General features: G+C 38.8%; 3 protein-coding genes across 3 annotated transcripts; 1 reads left to right on the forward strand and 2 right to left on the reverse strand.

Annotated features, from left to right (window-relative positions):
- Positions 1–3,453: 3,453 nt before the first annotated feature.
- On the reverse strand, positions 3,454–8,293 carry mitd1 (MIT, microtubule interacting and transport, domain containing 1). Its single transcript, XM_049594578.1, has 7 exons — positions 8,066–8,293; positions 7,892–7,993; positions 6,273–6,409; positions 4,427–4,513; positions 4,210–4,322; positions 3,981–4,041; positions 3,454–3,879 (listed from the first exon to the last, which is right to left on the reverse strand). The coding sequence occupies exons 1-7, from the start codon at positions 8,208–8,210 to the stop codon at positions 3,784–3,786; spliced, it is 741 nt and encodes a 246-aa protein (XP_049450535.1). The 5' UTR covers positions 8,211–8,293; the 3' UTR covers positions 3,454–3,783.
- Positions 8,294–8,533: 240 nt separating this feature from the next.
- On the forward strand, positions 8,534–11,939 carry mrpl30 (mitochondrial ribosomal protein L30). The gene is made up of 5 exons (XM_049594585.1): positions 8,534–8,857; positions 10,175–10,261; positions 10,638–10,784; positions 11,104–11,177; positions 11,351–11,939. The coding sequence occupies exons 1-5, from the start codon at positions 8,816–8,818 to the stop codon at positions 11,481–11,483; spliced, it is 483 nt and encodes a 160-aa protein (XP_049450542.1). The 5' UTR covers positions 8,534–8,815; the 3' UTR covers positions 11,484–11,939.
- Positions 11,940–13,684: 1,745 nt separating this feature from the next.
- On the reverse strand, positions 13,685–17,586 carry txndc9 (thioredoxin domain containing 9). Its single transcript, XM_049594581.1, has 5 exons — positions 17,516–17,586; positions 16,182–16,388; positions 15,614–15,732; positions 14,433–14,687; positions 13,685–14,334 (listed from the first exon to the last, which is right to left on the reverse strand). Exons 2-5 carry the CDS (start codon positions 16,353–16,355, stop codon positions 14,214–14,216), a joined length of 669 nt encoding a protein of 222 aa, XP_049450538.1. The 5' UTR covers positions 16,356–16,388; positions 17,516–17,586; the 3' UTR covers positions 13,685–14,213.
- Positions 17,587–18,226: the final 640 nt, after the last annotated feature.

Below are 18,226 nucleotides of genomic sequence, written 5' to 3' on the forward strand. Positions count from 1 at the left end.
TAAAAGAGATACAAAATTACTATACAAAATGACTAAAAAGACACAAACATACCCTATCAAAACACAAAGGAACTAAAAAAGTGACACAAAACCAACAAAAAACAACAACATAAATATACTTAAAAAAGATACAAAATGACTTAAAAAAAATGCAAAGGAACTGCAAAGACATTCAAAATGACATGACTGATGACAAAGAGATGCCAAGAGACACAAAAAGACACAAATGTTCCCCAATAAAACATAAATTGACCTAAAATGAAACAAAAATGACTACACAGAAGAACCAAAAAAGACACAAATATACTTAAAAGATATAGAAAATGACATCAAAGAGACACAAAAGAACTACAAAGAGCAAAAAACGTATTCAAAGAGACACAGTACAACCTAAAAAGACACAAATATATCTAAAACATACACAAATTGACATCAAAGAGACATAAAAGAACTACAAAGACACAAAAAACGACTACAAAGAGACACAAAACGACCAAAAAAGACACAAATATACTCCAACGAAACACAAATTGACCGTTTAAGAAACAAAAACGACTACAAAAAGAGGCAAAGAACTACAAAAAGACCCAAAAAACAAGAAACTGACACAAATATACCTAGAAGAGACATAAAATGACTACAAAAAGATGCAAAATGACCAAAAAAGACACAAATATACCCCATCAAAACACAAATTGACCTTCAAAGAAACCAAAAAGACTACTAAGAGATGCAAAGGAACTACAAAGAGACACAAAATGATCAAAAAGGACTTAAATATACTTTAAAAAGATACAAATGACTTAAAAGAAACACAGAACAACCAAAATTCACAGAGTTACAAAATGACTTGACACAGACTGACTACAAAGAGATGCAAAGGAACTACAAAGAAACAAAAAATGACGACATAGAGATGCAACACGACCCAAAAAATACACAAATATACCCCAAAGAGACACAAAATGACTACAAAGAGATGCAAAGAACTATATACACACACAAAACACCCCAAAAAGACACAAATATACCTAAAAGAGATACAGAATGAAATCAAAGAGATGCAAATGAACTACAGAGACACAAAATGACTACAAAAAGATGCAAAATGACCAAAAAAGATACAAATATACCCCAACGAAACACATCTTGACCTGAAGGACAAAAAATGACTATGAAGAGATGCAAAGGAGCTACAAAGAGACACAAAACAACTACGATGAGACACAAATATACCTAAAAGAGATGCAAAATGACCTAAAAGAAACACAAATATACCCCAAAGAAACACAAAGGGACTACTTCCACTACATTATCACATGATTCGCCCATGCTCCCTCACATATGTTTTATAATCAAATAATTGGTCCCTTTTTTTGCAACAGTGAATTCCACTTCCTGCACATCAACACAGGATAGCACTCAGACATGGGAGGATTATCTAGGCCACTGGGCTACAGTCAGAGAGAGGGAGGGCAGCAGGAAGAGGAAAGCTTGCATCCATATTTTTTTCTGGGTGTGTGTGTCTGGGCGTGTGTGTCTCTGGGCAGCTTCTCTGATGAGGCTCCTCATCACACAAATCCTTATCTCTTCCACCAGAACATAAACCCAGCCGGTGACATCTGGATTACATGCAACCAACCTCATGTTAACAGACCGCAGTGACATAAGAGTCTGAGAATTATTGTCTGTAATCTACACATAAGGGGCAATATGTATGTGAGCTTATATCTTATCTTTTAATATGGTTTCAGCTTCTATATGAAAGCTGTCTGCACATTCTGAAACATACTACACGCTGAAAACACAAACTGCCTTTTGTCCTCTCTGCTCTTAAACAAAGGTACCAGCAGTTATGCTCATCCCTGGTTCATGTGGTTCCCTGATGGATTATAATTTCTTCCCCTCAGAGCCCAGATGAGGGCTGTGCATATCGAGATTAAGGCCGATAGATAATCCAACCACGGCGCTGTTTGGACTCATGCGGGTCTCCATTCATCCAAACAAACAGTTTCCCATGAAAATTTAATGGGGGAGATATTTTTCTTAACAAATAAAATAAAATAAATATTAAAAAATTAAAGAAATTAAATAATAATAATATGCAAAAAAAAAATACAAAACAAAAGCTATATTAATGAAACATACATACATAATTTAAAAAAATAATTAATAATAATAATAATAATAATTTTGAAGCCCCCTTGCAGTAACTCTGAGGACCAAGGGGTCCCAGACCCCCTGTTGAAGACCCAGGCTGTAGATCTTCAACAGATTATCTATAGATTAAATGTCACAATTCACAAAAATATCCACATATTCTCAGAATAATTCAGTTGAACTTAAACTAGTCACTCAACCTGTGCAGGACAGAATTATAGTAAGAATTTAAATTTAACTAAATGATTATTAAAATATGAAGTGCAATGTCACATACACTCTTTACATAAACATCTACAGACAAAACAAAGCACATGAACTGTTGAATTTCATTTTATAAGCTGTTGAAATGTTACAAATACTAATAGTGTATAGTGCTCAGAATAACATCTACGGTTCCATGACACCTGAGCCAACTCAGTCTGCTGATGAAGACCGTGAGATCTGGTCAAAAGCTCCAGAACAGGCAAGTAAATGGGCCTTGAGTTGAGATTCCTTTGTAAACTGGAAATAGTTTGACCATAAATAAATAAATATTAGCATAAGGTTGAAACTACACAACACTAACTAACTAGACTGCTGCAGCTCGTGTGGAGACCTTGCATACCAAGACTCTTCACTGAGTTATATATAGCCTTTAAATTAAGATTGGCATACAGCCTGATCCAGTACATAAGATATATGTGTGCCTTAAGAATACTTACACACACGCTGTTGATAGACACCATCATGAAACCAGACATGCCTGCATGTGAGGCTTTACGCTACCCTTACCCAAGACCAGTGTTGTAAAGAAAACTGTAATGTACAGAGCCATGTCAAACTGGAATAAACCACCACTGTTCGTAACCCAGGTTACCAGTAGGATTCACCTTAAAAAGAAACTAAGAACAGCAGTTATCAAAAACCAAATCTGTTTTACCAGCATATGATGTGATGTTTGTGAAGGATATTTGTGTTTGTGGCGCTCACTTGGATGATGCCTCAGTGTACAACCATGATTTATGCAGTCATATGTAATTCTGTGAGCCTAGTTTATGGACTCTATTGGTTTTTATGATCTAATGATATAGTGACATTGTAAATGTGAGATAACTGTCCCTTGTTTGGGTTTTATCTAAATTTGTCGATGTTGTTAATTGTTTACGATGAGATAATTTGTGTTGTCTTGAATTTTTTTTGAATTGCAAACTTCAAATATGAGAAACTGGATGTTATTTAAATGGCCAAAATCAAAACATGGTTAAAAATGAGTAATAAAACAGAGACATTTTATTATATTATAAAAGCGATTTTAATATCATTTAAATAGTTAATGTATTTTTAAGCATAATATCAATAGAAAAGTTAAAAAAAAAGTTACCTAAAAAGTCATTGAATCAAAAAATTAAAGTGAAGAAAGACAGACACAAAGAAGAATTAGTCTGAAGAAATGTCCAGTAAGAGAATCACACAGTTGGTTGTAATTAAAGACATGCCAGTGTGACAATAAGCACAGTGCTCAGTTACACAGCTGTCATTAGGCTGATCACATGCACCTGTGTGTTAAGGCAAACCCAACAACACAGCAGACGTTACTGTGTGTTTTGAGAGCAGGAAGGAAGTCGAGCTTTATAAATTATCTCATAGTGTTTTTGTGTGTTTGGTGTGAAAAATGTCTACGCTGGTTTCGTGGCACTGCCTGAGGTCATAGTCACAATATCCAATGGAGAATCGTCCCTGGAAGACAAAATGAGACGCAGACATTCAGCACTGTGATTCTGACAATGGCAGCAATACAGAAGTCTGAATATGAAGTTGTATGAAGTCTAAAGTCTCACTTTTGGTCTCTTAAAATAATCAAGCCCTCTTCCTATCTTGATGATCCATCCATTGTTGAACCTGAAACCATGAATTTTGATTTAATGCTATGAAATAAAGCCACAATCACAGAGAGTGGAGTGCTAACGTGAAAGTAAATCCAACAAAATGAAGCATGAATCTCTTCTTAAAAACAATTCAGTGTGCTGTTTTAGGTTGAAACCCTTCACATGTCAGCTGCAGCTGTACCTGATCTCCCTGTCATGTATAGAGGAGGAGTACTGCACATCCAGAGTCACTCCCTGAGCACTCAGACTCTCTTTCAGCTCAGCCAGAGCGCTGGTCTGCTGGCTGCTGTCCGCCTGCAGGACAAGATGCATGACAGTGAGACAACAGCACAAACTGAACAGAAGAGACCGCCATGGCTGCCATGCAATACTGTGACCTCGTTAGTTTAGTAACATACTTCGTCTTGTGAAGTGAGGAGATGGATCTTCTTCACCTTGCAGGGCGCTTTCAGCAGCATCTCACAGAACCGCAGGAAGTTGTACAGCTGTAGGGGAGAGGAGGGAGAAGCACAGTGGTACAGTTTAACTATAAGCATCAGTACAAAGGTACAGAGTGCTTTATGCATTGTAAAAATAAAAAAGGAGAAAATTCAACATTTAAGGCAATAAACTTTGACAACTTATCACACAGTTTACTTCAAACTAAACTTCTCTAAACTATAAAATTAAGTCAACTGGATTAAAACAACTAATGTTTTCTCATTGACACAATATAATTAAGGATTAGTCTGTAAATCAGTCACAAGGCTGAAAATCAAATAATCATTTAAGCCATTTATCCATCACAAATACTTACAGCTTTTCAAGTATGTAGACAGACGGTATTTCTGTTTGATAGTTTTGGCAGTTTCCATGTTGGTCAGACAAAATCAGTGTTGAAGACTGATTTTTTTATTGTAACATGAAGGATATTTATTACCAGTATTTATACATTTTAGCTCACTGATGTGTCTGTTTGCCTGTTGTATGTTACTGTGCTTCTCTGTGTTCAAACTGCTCATCAGTAATTAACCCTTGTGGGATAAATAAAGTTACTGTGAATTTGAAATATACTCACCTGTTCAACTGCTTGTTAATGCAAACAGCTAATCAGCCAATCACATGGCAGCAACTCAAAGCATTTAGACATGTAGGCATGGTCAAGACGACCTGCTGAAGTTCAAACCGAACATCAGAATGAGGAAGAAAGGTGATTTTGAACGTGGCATGGTTGTTGGTGCCAGATGGGCTGGTCTGTCAGATCACACACAACCATCTCTAGGGTTTACAGAGGATGGTCCCAAAAAGAGGAAATATCCAGTGAGCCAAAATGCCTTGTTGATGCCAGAGGTCAGAGGAGAATGGCCAGACTGGTTCAAGATGACAGAAAGGCAACAGTAACTCAAATAAGCACTGGTTACAACCAGGGTCTGCAGAAGACCATCTCTGAACCAACAACACGTCCAACCTTGAAGCAGATGGGCTACAGCAGCAGAAGACCACACCAGGTGCCACTCCTGTCAGCTAACAACAGGAAACTGAGGCTACAGTTCACACAGGCTCACCAAAACTGGACAATAGAAGATTGGAAACACGTTGCCTGGTCTGATGAGTCTGGATTTCTGCTGCAACATTCAGATGGTAGGGTCAGAATTTGGTGTGAACAACATGAAAGCATGGATCCATCCTGCCTTGTATCAGCGGTTCAGGCTGCTGGTGGTGGTGTAATGGTGTGGGGGTATTTTCTTGGCACACTTTGGGCCCCTTAGCACCAACTGAGCATGGTTTAAACACCACAGCCTACCTGAGTATTGTTGCTGACTGTGTCCATCCCTTTATGACCACAGTGTACCCATCTTCTGATGGCTACTTCCAGCAGGATAACGCACCATGTCACAAAGCTCAAATCATCTCAAACTGGTTTCTTGAACATGACAGTGAGTTCACTGTACTCCAATGGCCTCCACAGTCACCAGATCTCAATCCAGTAGAGCACCTCTGGCACCTTTCATAGATGTGCAGCCGACAAATCTGCAGCAACTGTGTGATGCTATCATGTCAATATGGAGCAACATCTCTGAGGAATGTTTCCAGCACCTTGTTGAATCTATGCCACCAAGAATTAAGGCAGCTCTGAAGGCAAAAGGGGTCCAACCTGGTACAAGCAAGGTGTACCTAATAAAGTGGCCAGTGAGTGTATATATATTGACACAGTGACCTTGTTAAGACACACAGTGACACAATAAACAATGATGAAGTTCTTACTTGGTGGATGTGTCGTATGTACGGATCCTCCACCCAGACCTCTGTGAGTAAACTGCCTATATACGGCTTGAAAAGCACCTCGTAGCTGTAACCAGTAGCATCCTCCGCTATTCTAATCTGCTCATGGTACTTTCCATCTGACAGGAGAGGAAACACAGAGATAGAGGTTAGAGATTGGCACACAGAGCAGCCTGCAACAATAAAATCCATTATTTATCCCCCAACACACACACACACTCACACACATATTTGTTTAACGACATGCACCGTGTAGCTTTCATAAATAGTAATAGTGTTCAAACCAGTTTTTGCCTCAGGGCCTCAAGAGTGGGTAAAACACAGAAACAATCTTCAGGGCCTTTACATTTTTAGTTTGTAGTTGTGCTGTGTGAATCAGTTGGTCTGTCAGAATATATTGGATTTTCTTTTAAATATGCACCACTTATGCACATTATCTATTAAACTTAAGTGTTTGCACCTCTATATATATACATAGTATTTACACTCTTATTATGCATGTACATTTTATTGCAGTACATTCCTGTTTACATTTTGTCTATCCATGCAACTGATGATTCATCTCATATTTTATTTGTTGTATTTTGTCACTTATTTGAACTTGCACTACTTTACATCCCTTAGATTATATTTTTGTTCCTATTTGTGTGATTTTATTAATATTATTATTTTTCTAATTCATTTCTAATTCATTCATTTTTTTTTACACATATTTAAATTGCATTGTTGGGGGGAGTCAGAGACCTCAGTTTTTTAGTGGCAGTGACTGCTCTGCTAATCATTTTACGTTTGAAAATAAAAGACTCTGAACATTATCAGCAGCTTTTTAAGGGTCTTGAAGCAGATCCTGCTTTATTACCTGCCTGTAAACACAGGGGCCCGGTGTCAAAATGCATATGGTTCATATTTTATTGTAATATTCTTCTGTTCTTTATTTATATTTCTCGATTTTTATAATATTTGCTTTTGTTGTTTTTTGTTGTCAACTCGTTTGACTGATAACCAGTACCGATATTAATATATTCACTTTTTTCCCTCCCTAATTTTAGTGATCATCAAGTCTGTCCAGTAGTGGAATTAACATCATATTATGCATGTATGCTCTTATCGTGATGGCCCACCAGCAGATGGAGAAATGAAAAACAGTACTTTTCAGTGTATGTGATATTCATTCATTGTGCAAACCAAGAAAAAGCATGTTGACCAATTGCAATGTTTAATTTTAAAGCCAATATTGGCCAATACCAATGACCTGCCGATATTGGAACTGCATTAATCAGGATTTTTACCCCTGTATATCACCAAGTCTGTTTGTTTTGGAGAGGGAGAAACCTCTGCGGATAATTCGGCTCCAGGTAAAAACCTTCTGAACAATGAACACCGAAGGAATTCTAACCAGGAAAAGTTTCAGCTGGTTGCAATGTCAATCCTCACCACTAGATGCCACTAAATCCCCATAAATCTTACACGCTGGACCTTTAACCCACAAACAAGCGGGGTTGTGTGAGGCCCCACCACAGCAGCCTAACCCAGCTTTTGCAGGAGCAGTTATCCACTTTTCCCGAGTTGTTATTGAGCCTTTAGTTCCTTGTGTTAATTACCTTCTTTCAGCTGGTTCACATGAGCTTTGATCTGCTCTGCTCTGTCCATGTAGCCCTTTATCTTCTCCCTGTAGTGCCCTCTCTTTGAGTCATCTTTCACAGCTGCTGGCAAGAAACAAGAATGAGCTATGGTTCATGTCTTCATCATGCTGCCTCTACTGTGTATCTGCGTACCTTTCAACACGTCCATGAGCAGCTGGATGCCCTCCTGGTAGCAGACCAGAGACTCCTGGAAGCGGCTGCTGTTGTCCAGCTCCACCGCCCGCTTCAGGACGGAGATGGCGGATGTCTCCATCCCTGACACATGGTTTTGTGTCATAATTCTGTCTATGTTTCGTCTCTTAAGAGCTTCTATAACACCAACAGGGCGTTCATGTTTATCTACTGTCAGGAAATGCGTTATTGAAGTGCGCCACAAAAATATTTCCCGCAGAAACGTGCTTGTGGAATAGTGGTCCACGATGTTTACAGTTTCAACACAAAAAAAACATAAAGCTAGAGCACCTATATTTTAATCATATCGTATAAAAATTAAATACTACATAATCCTTTTTTCCAATTCTCAAATATAGCTAAAAATAGCTCTAGGAACCTTGTTGCGGGAACATTTGTCACATCGGTGCAGTTTCAATAGAACTCCTTACAACTTCCGGTTTACACATTTATGGAGGAGACAAAACTGTCATGGCACCAACGTGACAGTCTGTTTGCAGTCGTTTTCCAGCTCTTGAATTAATGTTAATCGTGTAAATTTGGTGACTATGATATAAATATTGTGTTTTTATTAATAACGTTAAGTTACGTCTGATCCACGCGCTTGTTTAGCGGTTATTGGGGCCGGAAGTTAACGATAACCTTGGCGTGCATGAGTGTAGTTTTTGTAACTGGTGCCCGTTAACGGTAACTCTACCAAAAATATAAAAAATGTCGGGTGTCTGTCGCAGTTTGAGCTCTTTATCAGGCAAGGTAAGACAAACTTTAACATCACAATACTGACAGAATTAAATAACCCTTGTGTATTTTTACTTTAGGACCTTTCAATGTCGATATTGTATAACGTTACGGGTATTTTGTACATAAATGTACCATTAATTGTCTGAAATAATATCACTGGACTATCTTTGGGTTTTACAAAAAGCAATATAATGGGGATGTCACAGTTATCTTGTTTTGTATATTACATGTTCAACTCTAGCAACGTCTGCCATACTGAAACTTGCACAAGAATTAATCTGTGAAAAATTGCACCCATAGGATTAAAATTACATTTTATTTATGATTTATGATTGTGCCAGTCTCTAATGTCGTTAAATGGTCACTAGATGACGTGATATAGATAACAGAGATAAATCCTCTGACTCCATTTTTTTCTGTTAGCAACATATGTCACATAAAGAAATAACTTGACATGAATGTTGTTTTTTATTGTACGTGACAGATTAAATTGCTGCACAAACCCTGTTCAAAATTAAAGCTGCCAAACCCACTGACTAAAAACACACTGCCCACAAAGGTGGAATAATTGGAGTGGCAGTAGCTCTGCTTATAGTGTCTTGGCTTGGGAACCAGAGGGTCCCTGGGTCAAGTCCCCGTACAGACCAAGTATGGAGCGTGGACTGGTAGCTGGAGAGGTGCCAGTACACCTCTTGGGCACTGCCGAGGTGCCCCTGAGGAAGGCACTGGACCCCCAACTGCTCAGGATGCCTGTCCAAGGCAGTACCCTCTGACACTCTTCAGCATCTCTTCAGTTAATGCATGTAGAAGTTATTTTTGTGCATGTGTCTGTATTTCGAGCCTGTGTGTATATGACAACAGGGATTTTTATTTGTATTTATTTTACTCAAATCATATTTAACTAGGTAAGTCCCACTGAGATCAACAATCTCTTTTACAAAGGAGACCTGGCCAAGACAGCAGCATACTAAAAGTTACAGCCAAACAACTGCACAATAAAAAACATAAAAGATACACAGTAACATGTAGAAACATTAGAACACCTGCTCACACAGTGTAAATCCACATTTGTGAGAACAACATTTATTACCAAGTAGGTTATCAGTTACAATGGATTTGCTTTATAACAGAGCTGTTTCAGAATAAGAAAGCTGTAGAGTTATGTACAGGATGTGCAAAAAATATTAGTCATGTCCTCTCCCCCCACCTTCACAGGACACTGTATTCGATCATTCCTGTATTAGAAAACAGATGTGCATCTAAGTCTGTGTTACACTACCACCCTCTGATTTTGTTTTTTATCTCATCTCTGCTTGTGCACGTTTACAGATCCTGACAGCTGCCACACGTTTGCCACCCTGCCCGTGGTTTGTGCCAGCACGCAGCAAATTTCGCAAAGCAAGAATCCCAAACGAGGTAAGAATCAAGACAAACAGGTGCGATGAATGTAAATTAGTTTCACTAATTTAATAAATAGCAAATTTGAGAAGCAATTTGCACCACTTAAGTGCAGTGTCAGCTAAGGTGGGTCATTTTTATTACCTGAACTTTTGGTCCCGTCTTGTAGGTAATAGTTAATACCTCAGTATTTTAACCTACATTGTTCTCACATGGTTCATGTTGGTAAATTAGGCGGAGTAAAATTCCAGCACAGATGAACAGGAAGCGTTGGGGATTCCCAGAGTCTCGTAAACAGAATAATCCGGCCCTGATTATAATGACGCTCCCTTGTTCTGCATTTCTAAACGATTAAAGAACGTCAGTGTTCAAATGCTCTTTTTGTACTTCACAGCTTTTTGTGGAGAGATCAAAAGAACATGAGAAATACGGGGGAGATCCCGAACAGCCTCACAAACTGCACATAGTGACACGAGTGAAAAGTACGATGAGAAGACCGTACTGGGAGAAGGAGATAGTGAAACACTTTGGGCTTGAAAAGGTAAGGCTTTTGTTTTGTTCAGAAATAAAGGAAATGCTCTGACAAACACAAGACCATCAAGAGATTTAGGAAATGAATGATACTAAGATGTATTTTGAGGACAACATATGTGTAAATGCTTCATGTTCAGTTCTTTTATGACCACAAAATAAGTGTAAATTAGCACCTCAGTAAGTGTAACGCACAGTGTGCCTCACCCTTATCTTGCTGACTGAGGAAACACCTTTCATCAGAAAAAAAATGTCAGCTGTGATTGTGTCACCTCAAGCAGATACAGCATTTGAATTTTCCCTCTGTTCTCTCTCTGTCATGTCTTTAGTCACACGTACCTGTAATCCACAAAAACACACCTGCAGTTAACAGCCAGCTGAAATTCATCAAGCACCTTATAAGGTAAGAGTAACGTAACATATCTACTTTAAATTATAGCGGTCAAGCGGCTAATGATTAAAGTCTCATGGCACAACAGAAGACGATTTATTTTTTAGTAGATTCAGTAAATGCCTAGTAAAACTTTTTGTTCTGTTTGTATGATTTCCTGCACTTCTGTCATCTCTGTCCCTCAGGGTTCAGCCGCTGAAGACGCCCTATGGAGTCCCTGCTGAAGAGGACATGGCTGACACCTACATCAACAGCAAAGGAGAGCTGATTGTCCGTCGCCTGCTCAAACCTGTAGACCCCAAAGCTATCGAACCCTAGCTGCGCTTTCAATCATGCTCAGTTGTCCATAGCTTCCTGTTCTGACTCCATCACACTGAGAAAATGTCGTGGCTCTCGCTGGACTTAAACCTGATGCGAAGTGTTCTGACTTCCGGGACTTTAGACTCCAAGTGAATGTAAGAAATGTTGTCATCAAACTCTATTACAAGTCCTTCAGCAAACCAGGAGCCTCTTTCATGAAGCAGGAATACTCAGAATTACCAACTTATCTCAGTAACTTTCCTGAGTGAAAAACACATTGTTTTCCAGGTCTGAATAGGTTCTGGGGTTACTCTGAAAAGTTATCCAGGCATGTTGGTTTGTTTCATCTCCTTATCAATAAATGGCAACGTATCAGTCACACATACAGCTGTTACGATTGAAAACATTACATTACATTCTCTGTCTAACACAACTTGTAAAAACTCAATAAATTAAAGACCTTTTGAAATTGAATGTTTCCTTTTAACTTTTTCTTAGTGGAGACAAGTTCTCCCTCACCCCTTGTTTACACTTGTTCTTTAACAGTCAGACCTCCTGGCAGGACTGTAGCCGTGTCAGTAAGTATAAGAGAAATAAAACAAACCTTACTGTTTCATACAAACTGTAAATGATGCCATATGTGCACAGTGCCAAGCTATGTATGACTTTATAAAACTGCAGATTCAATTACAAGGAGACTGTTTTCTCCCAAAACTTAGAAGTTATTTGTTCTCTCAATAATCAAACAATGGATTACCAGGACTAAATTGCAGTAATTGTTTCACCACCATGAGAAGCTCAGTTTCCTGAGTATGTAGCGTTGTGTGACAACAGTGTCTATCAACAGTATGGATTTGGGACACAGCTTAAGTTTATTGACACATGCCTTAATTGCACCGGTTTACCAGGTGTAACACACAGTTCCTTTTGCACCTGTTAAAGCAGAACACTTTACACCTCTATTGCCACTGGTACATTCACATTGAGTTGGAACACACAGAATTCCCAGTTTAGCTCCAGCTGACTAATCAGAGCAGAGCTCTAATCAGTCAGGATAATTGAACACACCTGTGTAAGTGTGCAGGGCACCTAACAGGGTGTTTACAGGTATCAGCAGTGGAATTTAATGCTTTTTAAGAAATTTCCAAGACATTTTTTTTAACCAAATTGAAGGCTGATTTTTGGACAAATCATCTTTGTCTTGTTCAAACATTGCAGGTAAGAATAATTATAAGAAGTATGCATGTGGTCTCCTGCAGGAATATGGTTATTAGAGTGAGTTGGGTTAATCTACATTGTGCCAACAGGTAAGTGTAAGTATAAAGACAGTTTTAGGTTCAGCGGTAGTTTAAAGGATTTGTAACGTCAGAAATGTCGACTTTCATGTAGAAGAGCTTGAGTCAAAAAATGGATACATTTAAATGGATAATTAAATTCAGGGTTCAACATTAACTTTTTTCACTTGCTTGAAAGTTGGGTCAAAAATCTGCTTAACCCTACAAAAACATTTTTATTTATTTAGGAATTACTTTATTTTTTATTTATTAATTTATAATTAATTATTTTATATGACATGCAACAGGTGTGCTTATTTTTATTAATTATTTTATTTCTTTATTAATTTCTAATCAATTATTTTATTTAATATTACATGTGACAGGTGTTCTTATTTATTTTTATTAATTTAATTTTATATAATTTATAATTATTTATTTTATATAATATTACATGTGACAGGCACGCTTATTTTATTTATTTATCTTTTATTTATTTTTCATAAAAAAAACCTGTTTAATTCTTTTTGTACCGTCTGTTGCTAGATTTACCAGCCCAACGTGTCATTTTACCTGCCCTGGGCAATCAGGCAATTCTTATTATTGAACCCTGAAATTAGATAAAATGTTTGCAGCAATTAAGACCTCATAAATTTAAATGTAAGTCATTTTATGACTCTTTAAGGACCTGCAGACACCCCGCTTAATTGTCTGTCGCATTTTGTTTTTCCTGTCCTGCAAAGCTTTTCAAGGTGTGTGATGAAGTCTGAACCAACACTAAATGAACGCTTTCCACGGAAGAAGGATCTAACAAAGGAACACTGTATTGCTGCATTATGGGAATGGTAGGATCCATTGTTTTGAACCACATTAGAAACTAAAATCCATCTCTCACATGTACCCTGACTTTATAGAGGAGCTGTACAAAATCACAGAAGCACAGAATTTAAATTCCTTTTATGTTTTTTATTAAGTCTGTATTAGTCAAGTCAAACTCTTGCTACAAGGAAATGTCGTGTAAAAATGTATTCTGATGCTCAAGATGATCTTGGCACTCATGCATCATGGTTTCTGTTCTAACATCAGACTCACAACAGAGTGAGCTAAATGAGCTCGCTGGAAATTCAAGACAAAGGTTCATGAGGAGACAGAATCACAGATGATAAAGCTAAGAGCTAGTTGATACATGATTGGTGGCTCAGCGACACAGACTGCATCTACAATTTGAAGTGTAATGTTTCCTTGTCTGTCATTTTTTATTTGTTATTCAAATATAAAACATGGCAGACAATTCATTAAATAAGGCGGGAATGGAAAAAAAAAGCTTTATATAAAAGAGAGATGGTAAATTAAAATATGGAAATTTGTTATGAATGGGTAAGTCACTGAGAGAAGGGAAAGTAAAGCGGGCTGTCTGCTAGACTTTTTAAAGAGGTAGCCCTGAGAGAGAAAACCAGACGACTGTCGGAGCTTTTCAGTCGTCTCCAGAGTCAGAATCTGAGTCGTAACCTCGACCTCTGATGGTTTTCTTCTCCACCTTTGTGAACTTTGTGCCCGACCTCTGCGTCACTGTAGGTGGCTCCATCAGGTTCCCACTGAAACAGGAAAAAAAGATGATGTTAAAATCCAGTAGTGTATTCCTTTAATCAGCTCACGGCGCCTAAAAGGTGACGGAGGGAGTCTTCTGTCTCACCTGTAGTTAATGACATCTGCGCAGCCGAGTCTCCATTCCAGCATCTCTGTAGGAAACTCGTCTGTGTTTCCCAGGTCAGAGAATCCGACCACATAGTCCTTTGTTTTCCCGTCTATTACAAGGGCCAGCGTGGGAATGACCTTGATCCGCAGCCTCTCTGTCAGAAACGGGGCCTTTTCCACGTTCAGCTTGATGAATTTGGTCTCGACGTGCTTCTTTGCCAAGATAGCCAGGTGTTTGTCGAGGATCTTACATCTGTGTGTGGGGGACAGAATGACAAGTTTAGCGGCCTGATGACGACGTAGTCATGTTACTAAAATTCAAAACTAAGGAGGAGATCTAACATCAAAGGAATGCGATCATGTTAAAGGGATAGTTTGGATCTCTAGAAGTGGGGCTGTATGAGGTAAACAGTGGATGTCAGTCGACATGCCCCTATTTAGGAGAAGCAGACAGAAGCACTGACACAGAAGCCAAACAATGTACTGCTGTGGACGGGGGGGCAACAAGACATTTTTAGCCACCCAAAAAAAATCATTATCAGGTTAAGTACACGCTATATTTAGAATATTTTCACTGATTTACCTTGCCTTCAGACAGCAATATCTGTTGGGAAAATTAAGCCATTACATTACTCTCTTCAAAACCAGAATCCATTGGGAAAAAACAGTGATCTAACATCACCAAACACAGGAGCTGCTGGTCTACTGCTGCCTCCATCAGTCAGTTAGTTTGTGTTCTTGTGTGACTTCAGCGTTTAAAGGAGTTAATTCAGATTCACCAAAGTCACACAATAACACTGACTATTTAACTAATCGATTTTGTGAATGGCACTGGTGGCTCTGACCAGAGCATAGATGAGGAACTGAAGCTGTTAACAGCTTTTCCATGGATCAGGCTGTCTGTCTGCAAGATAAAGCGGTGAAAGTACTCTGATTATAGCGTACGCGTAGACTGTTTGATTGTTTTTAAAGTGGCTAAAATATGTTTTTCTGCTGCCCCTGCTCACAGCAGTACACTGCTTAGCTTCCATGTCAGCACCCCTGCCTCACTTGTACATAGGCAGTGTCCTTTGCTGAAGTGGCCGCGAGCCTGAGTTGTTTTAGCACTAGAGTAAATTTCTCAATTGTTATCTTGTCACTCTGACACTTAACAGACATAAACAAAAACTATGGACTTACCTGAAAGTGGAATTTCTGTAGAAGTGGCAGACAACATTCTTGCTCTCTTTGACCTCGCCGAAAAAGTCTTTCTCACTTGGGATTTCTTTGTACTCTCCGTGGCCTTTAGACAACCACTCCTTAAGAACAGAGAACTGGGATGAGTAGCAGAACAATGCATTTCAAAAAGCAGAAAAACTGGCCTTTACATTCGAGCACCATGAAAACATGCGGTCTCTTTTGTTGGCTGATCTGAGATGTGTGAATGTGAAACCATTTTTCCCACAAAAGATCCACGTGTACTCCTGATGTATAAGTTAAACTACAGTACAATAGCTCAAATGATTTCTAAAGGGCTCTGTGAATAAACCAGCAACCGGCTGCTTGAGGAAACATTTGGGACATCCCATTACTACTCAAATAAATCAAGTAACAGAATTCAAAATCAGGTTGTCACAGAAAAACATAATTCCTGCAAGAAATACCGTGCTGCATTTGCTGTAAGAAGTGTATTTACTAAATGACCCAGATAATTTTATTTCCTTCAGACACGGAGTATTAAAGATATAAAAGAAAACATCCCAAGTACCTGCTTCTGTTTCTGGGCTTTCTTCAGCGCCTCTAATCGCCTCTCCTTCAGTCTCTCCAAATCGTCTTCATCCATTTCATTCATTTTGCTCAACTGTGCATCCAGCTTCTCCTCTACCAGCTTGGCTGACTGCTCCAAAACCTTTGTCACAATGTCTATTGATTGGTTGGCCATGGTTGGCGGCTCAGTGTGAAACTCTTTCTGTGTCTGAGGGAGTGAAGAACAGATAATGTGAGATGAGACATGACACCTGATAACACACAGTGATACCACAGAGAGGGATGTTAGCCAAGCTGATGTCAATCATTGACAACACCTCTCACCCCCTGCATGACACTCAGCTCCCACAGTAACAGACTGAGACACCCACAGTGCAAGACAGCGTGCCTCTGCAGGTCCTTCAGTCAGACAGCAGGCAGACTTAACAAGACCGCACATCATGTAACACGATTATATTTGTCTTCACTTACTTAATAATACGACAATGACTCCTCCATGCATGAACATTATGATGTTTGGTTTTGGTCAAAACTTTCACAGAGGTGTTGATTCAATATTAAGGTCACTTTGGAGGCTGTAGCTTGTGGCATTGTTGAGTTGTATTGCGTTAAGAGTGAGGGATGTTTCTAATGTTAAGTCTACCCGCACTGATTACAAATGCAGCAGACAATATATTAGAAACAGCTTTAAAAATGTGCACTAAAATCATCATAACCTACTGCAGGACTGGTGTATTACACTGCATGATATTTACCGAAGTGTACCTAATAAACTGGCATCTGAACCAGTGCATGCCCTAACACGAGCTTGTATAACCAACAAAATGTGTTCCTAACATTACTGTGTTACAGCCATTGAGTAAAACGATACACCGTCAGCTGTCAGACTGCGCAGCATCTTGTTGGTAGGGACAAAGCCTTGGTGACAGCTGGGCACACCTTATTTTCGCCGGTTGCTAGCTAGCGTTAGCCTAGCTTAGTTACGATAACATACATAGTTATAGTTGTCTATTTCTTCGACTTTTCTTCCTTCGTTGACTGTGCAGCCACCAACTACCCGCCAGTTAATTGGAAAAATGCAGCGTGTCGCTTACTTTTGCCAGAAATCAAGTAAAAATCAAACAGTTGATGACGTTACTATGTTAGCCTGCTCATATGTTAGCCTGCTATGCTAGCTAACGTTAGCCCTGTGAGTTTCATAGACGTTAACCCTCGCGCGGACGCGGAACAATACATGATCAGTATTTGAGATTATAATAAACGTGAATTATGTGTGGTGTTAAAATAAAAATATCCTTATTTTATAACAACAATAGCGTTGAATGACTTGGTTACCTGTTAGAGCCTGGTGACACTTGACTTCGTGCGCGAAATGCAAAACGAAACGCCGCGGATATAACGTCACCAGGCCCGTTGACGTCAAACTACATCCGGGCAACTCACGAAATAAAAAATAAATGGTCCGTTTTTTTCAACTCGTGATACATGTTTTTTTTTTTTCTTTAAAAAATGGTATCATTAGACCCAACATGTCATGCATATAATTAATACACATATTGGAAACAAAAATATGTATTTTTTTCATTATTACTTTTTAATTTTTTATTTTTTTTTTAATTACTTTTTAATTATTACTGGTGGCAGTAGCTCAGTCCATAGGGACTTGGGTTGGGAACCGGAGGGTCGCCTTTTCAAGTTCCCGTCCGGACCAAAATACGGAGCGTGGACTGGTGGCTGGAGAGGTGCCAGTTCACCTCCTGGGCACTGTCGAGGTGCCCTTGAGCAAGGCATCAAACCCCCCAACCGCTCGGGGCGCCTCACCAAGGGCAGCTCCCTCACTCTTACATCTCTCCACTTTGTGCATGTATAGGTCCTGTTTGTGCATGTGTGTGTCTTTCGGACCTGTGTGTAATTGACAAGCAAGAGTGAAAACACTGAATTTCCCCTCAGGGGGATTAATAAAGTAAATAAACTTAACTTAAACTTAACTTATAAACTTTGGTGAGTAAAACCTGTACAATCAAATTTATTATTTTCATTATTCTA

Source organism: Epinephelus fuscoguttatus, linkage group LG13, assembly GCF_011397635.1.
Source record: "Epinephelus fuscoguttatus linkage group LG13, E.fuscoguttatus.final_Chr_v1".
Lineage (NCBI taxonomy): Eukaryota > Metazoa > Chordata > Actinopteri > Perciformes > Serranidae > Epinephelus > Epinephelus fuscoguttatus.

Excerpts from the sequence above, each read along its gene's own strand:
- mitd1 (XM_049594578.1), bottom strand. The coding sequence starts at position 8,210 with ATGACACAAAACCATGTGTCAGGGATGGAGACATCCGCCATCTCCGTC. Across the intron at positions 6,410-7,891 it reads TGTGAACCAGCTGAAAGAAG|ATGGAAAGTACCATGAGCAG; the intron begins GTAATTAACACA and ends CTCTCCTGTCAG. Across the intron at positions 3,880-3,980 it reads ATTATTTTAAGAGACCAAAA|GGACGATTCTCCATTGGATA; the intron begins GTGAGACTTTAG and ends TTTGTCTTCCAG.
- mrpl30 (XM_049594585.1), top strand. The coding sequence starts at position 8,816 with ATGTCGGGTGTCTGTCGCAGTTTGAGCTCTTTATCAGGCAAG. Across the intron at positions 10,785-11,103 it reads AACACTTTGGGCTTGAAAAG|TCACACGTACCTGTAATCCA; the intron begins GTAAGGCTTTTG and ends TCATGTCTTTAG. Across the intron at positions 11,178-11,350 it reads TTCATCAAGCACCTTATAAG|GGTTCAGCCGCTGAAGACGC; the intron begins GTAAGAGTAACG and ends TCTGTCCCTCAG.
- txndc9 (XM_049594581.1), bottom strand. The coding sequence starts at position 16,355 with ATGGCCAACCAATCAATAGACATTGTGACAAAGGTTTTGGAGCAGTCA. Across the intron at positions 14,688-15,613 it reads TACAGAAATTCCACTTTCAG|ATGTAAGATCCTCGACAAAC; the intron begins GTAAGTCCATAG and ends CCCCACACACAG. Across the intron at positions 14,335-14,432 it reads GCAGATGTCATTAACTACAG|TGGGAACCTGATGGAGCCAC; the intron begins GTGAGACAGAAG and ends TTCCTGTTTCAG.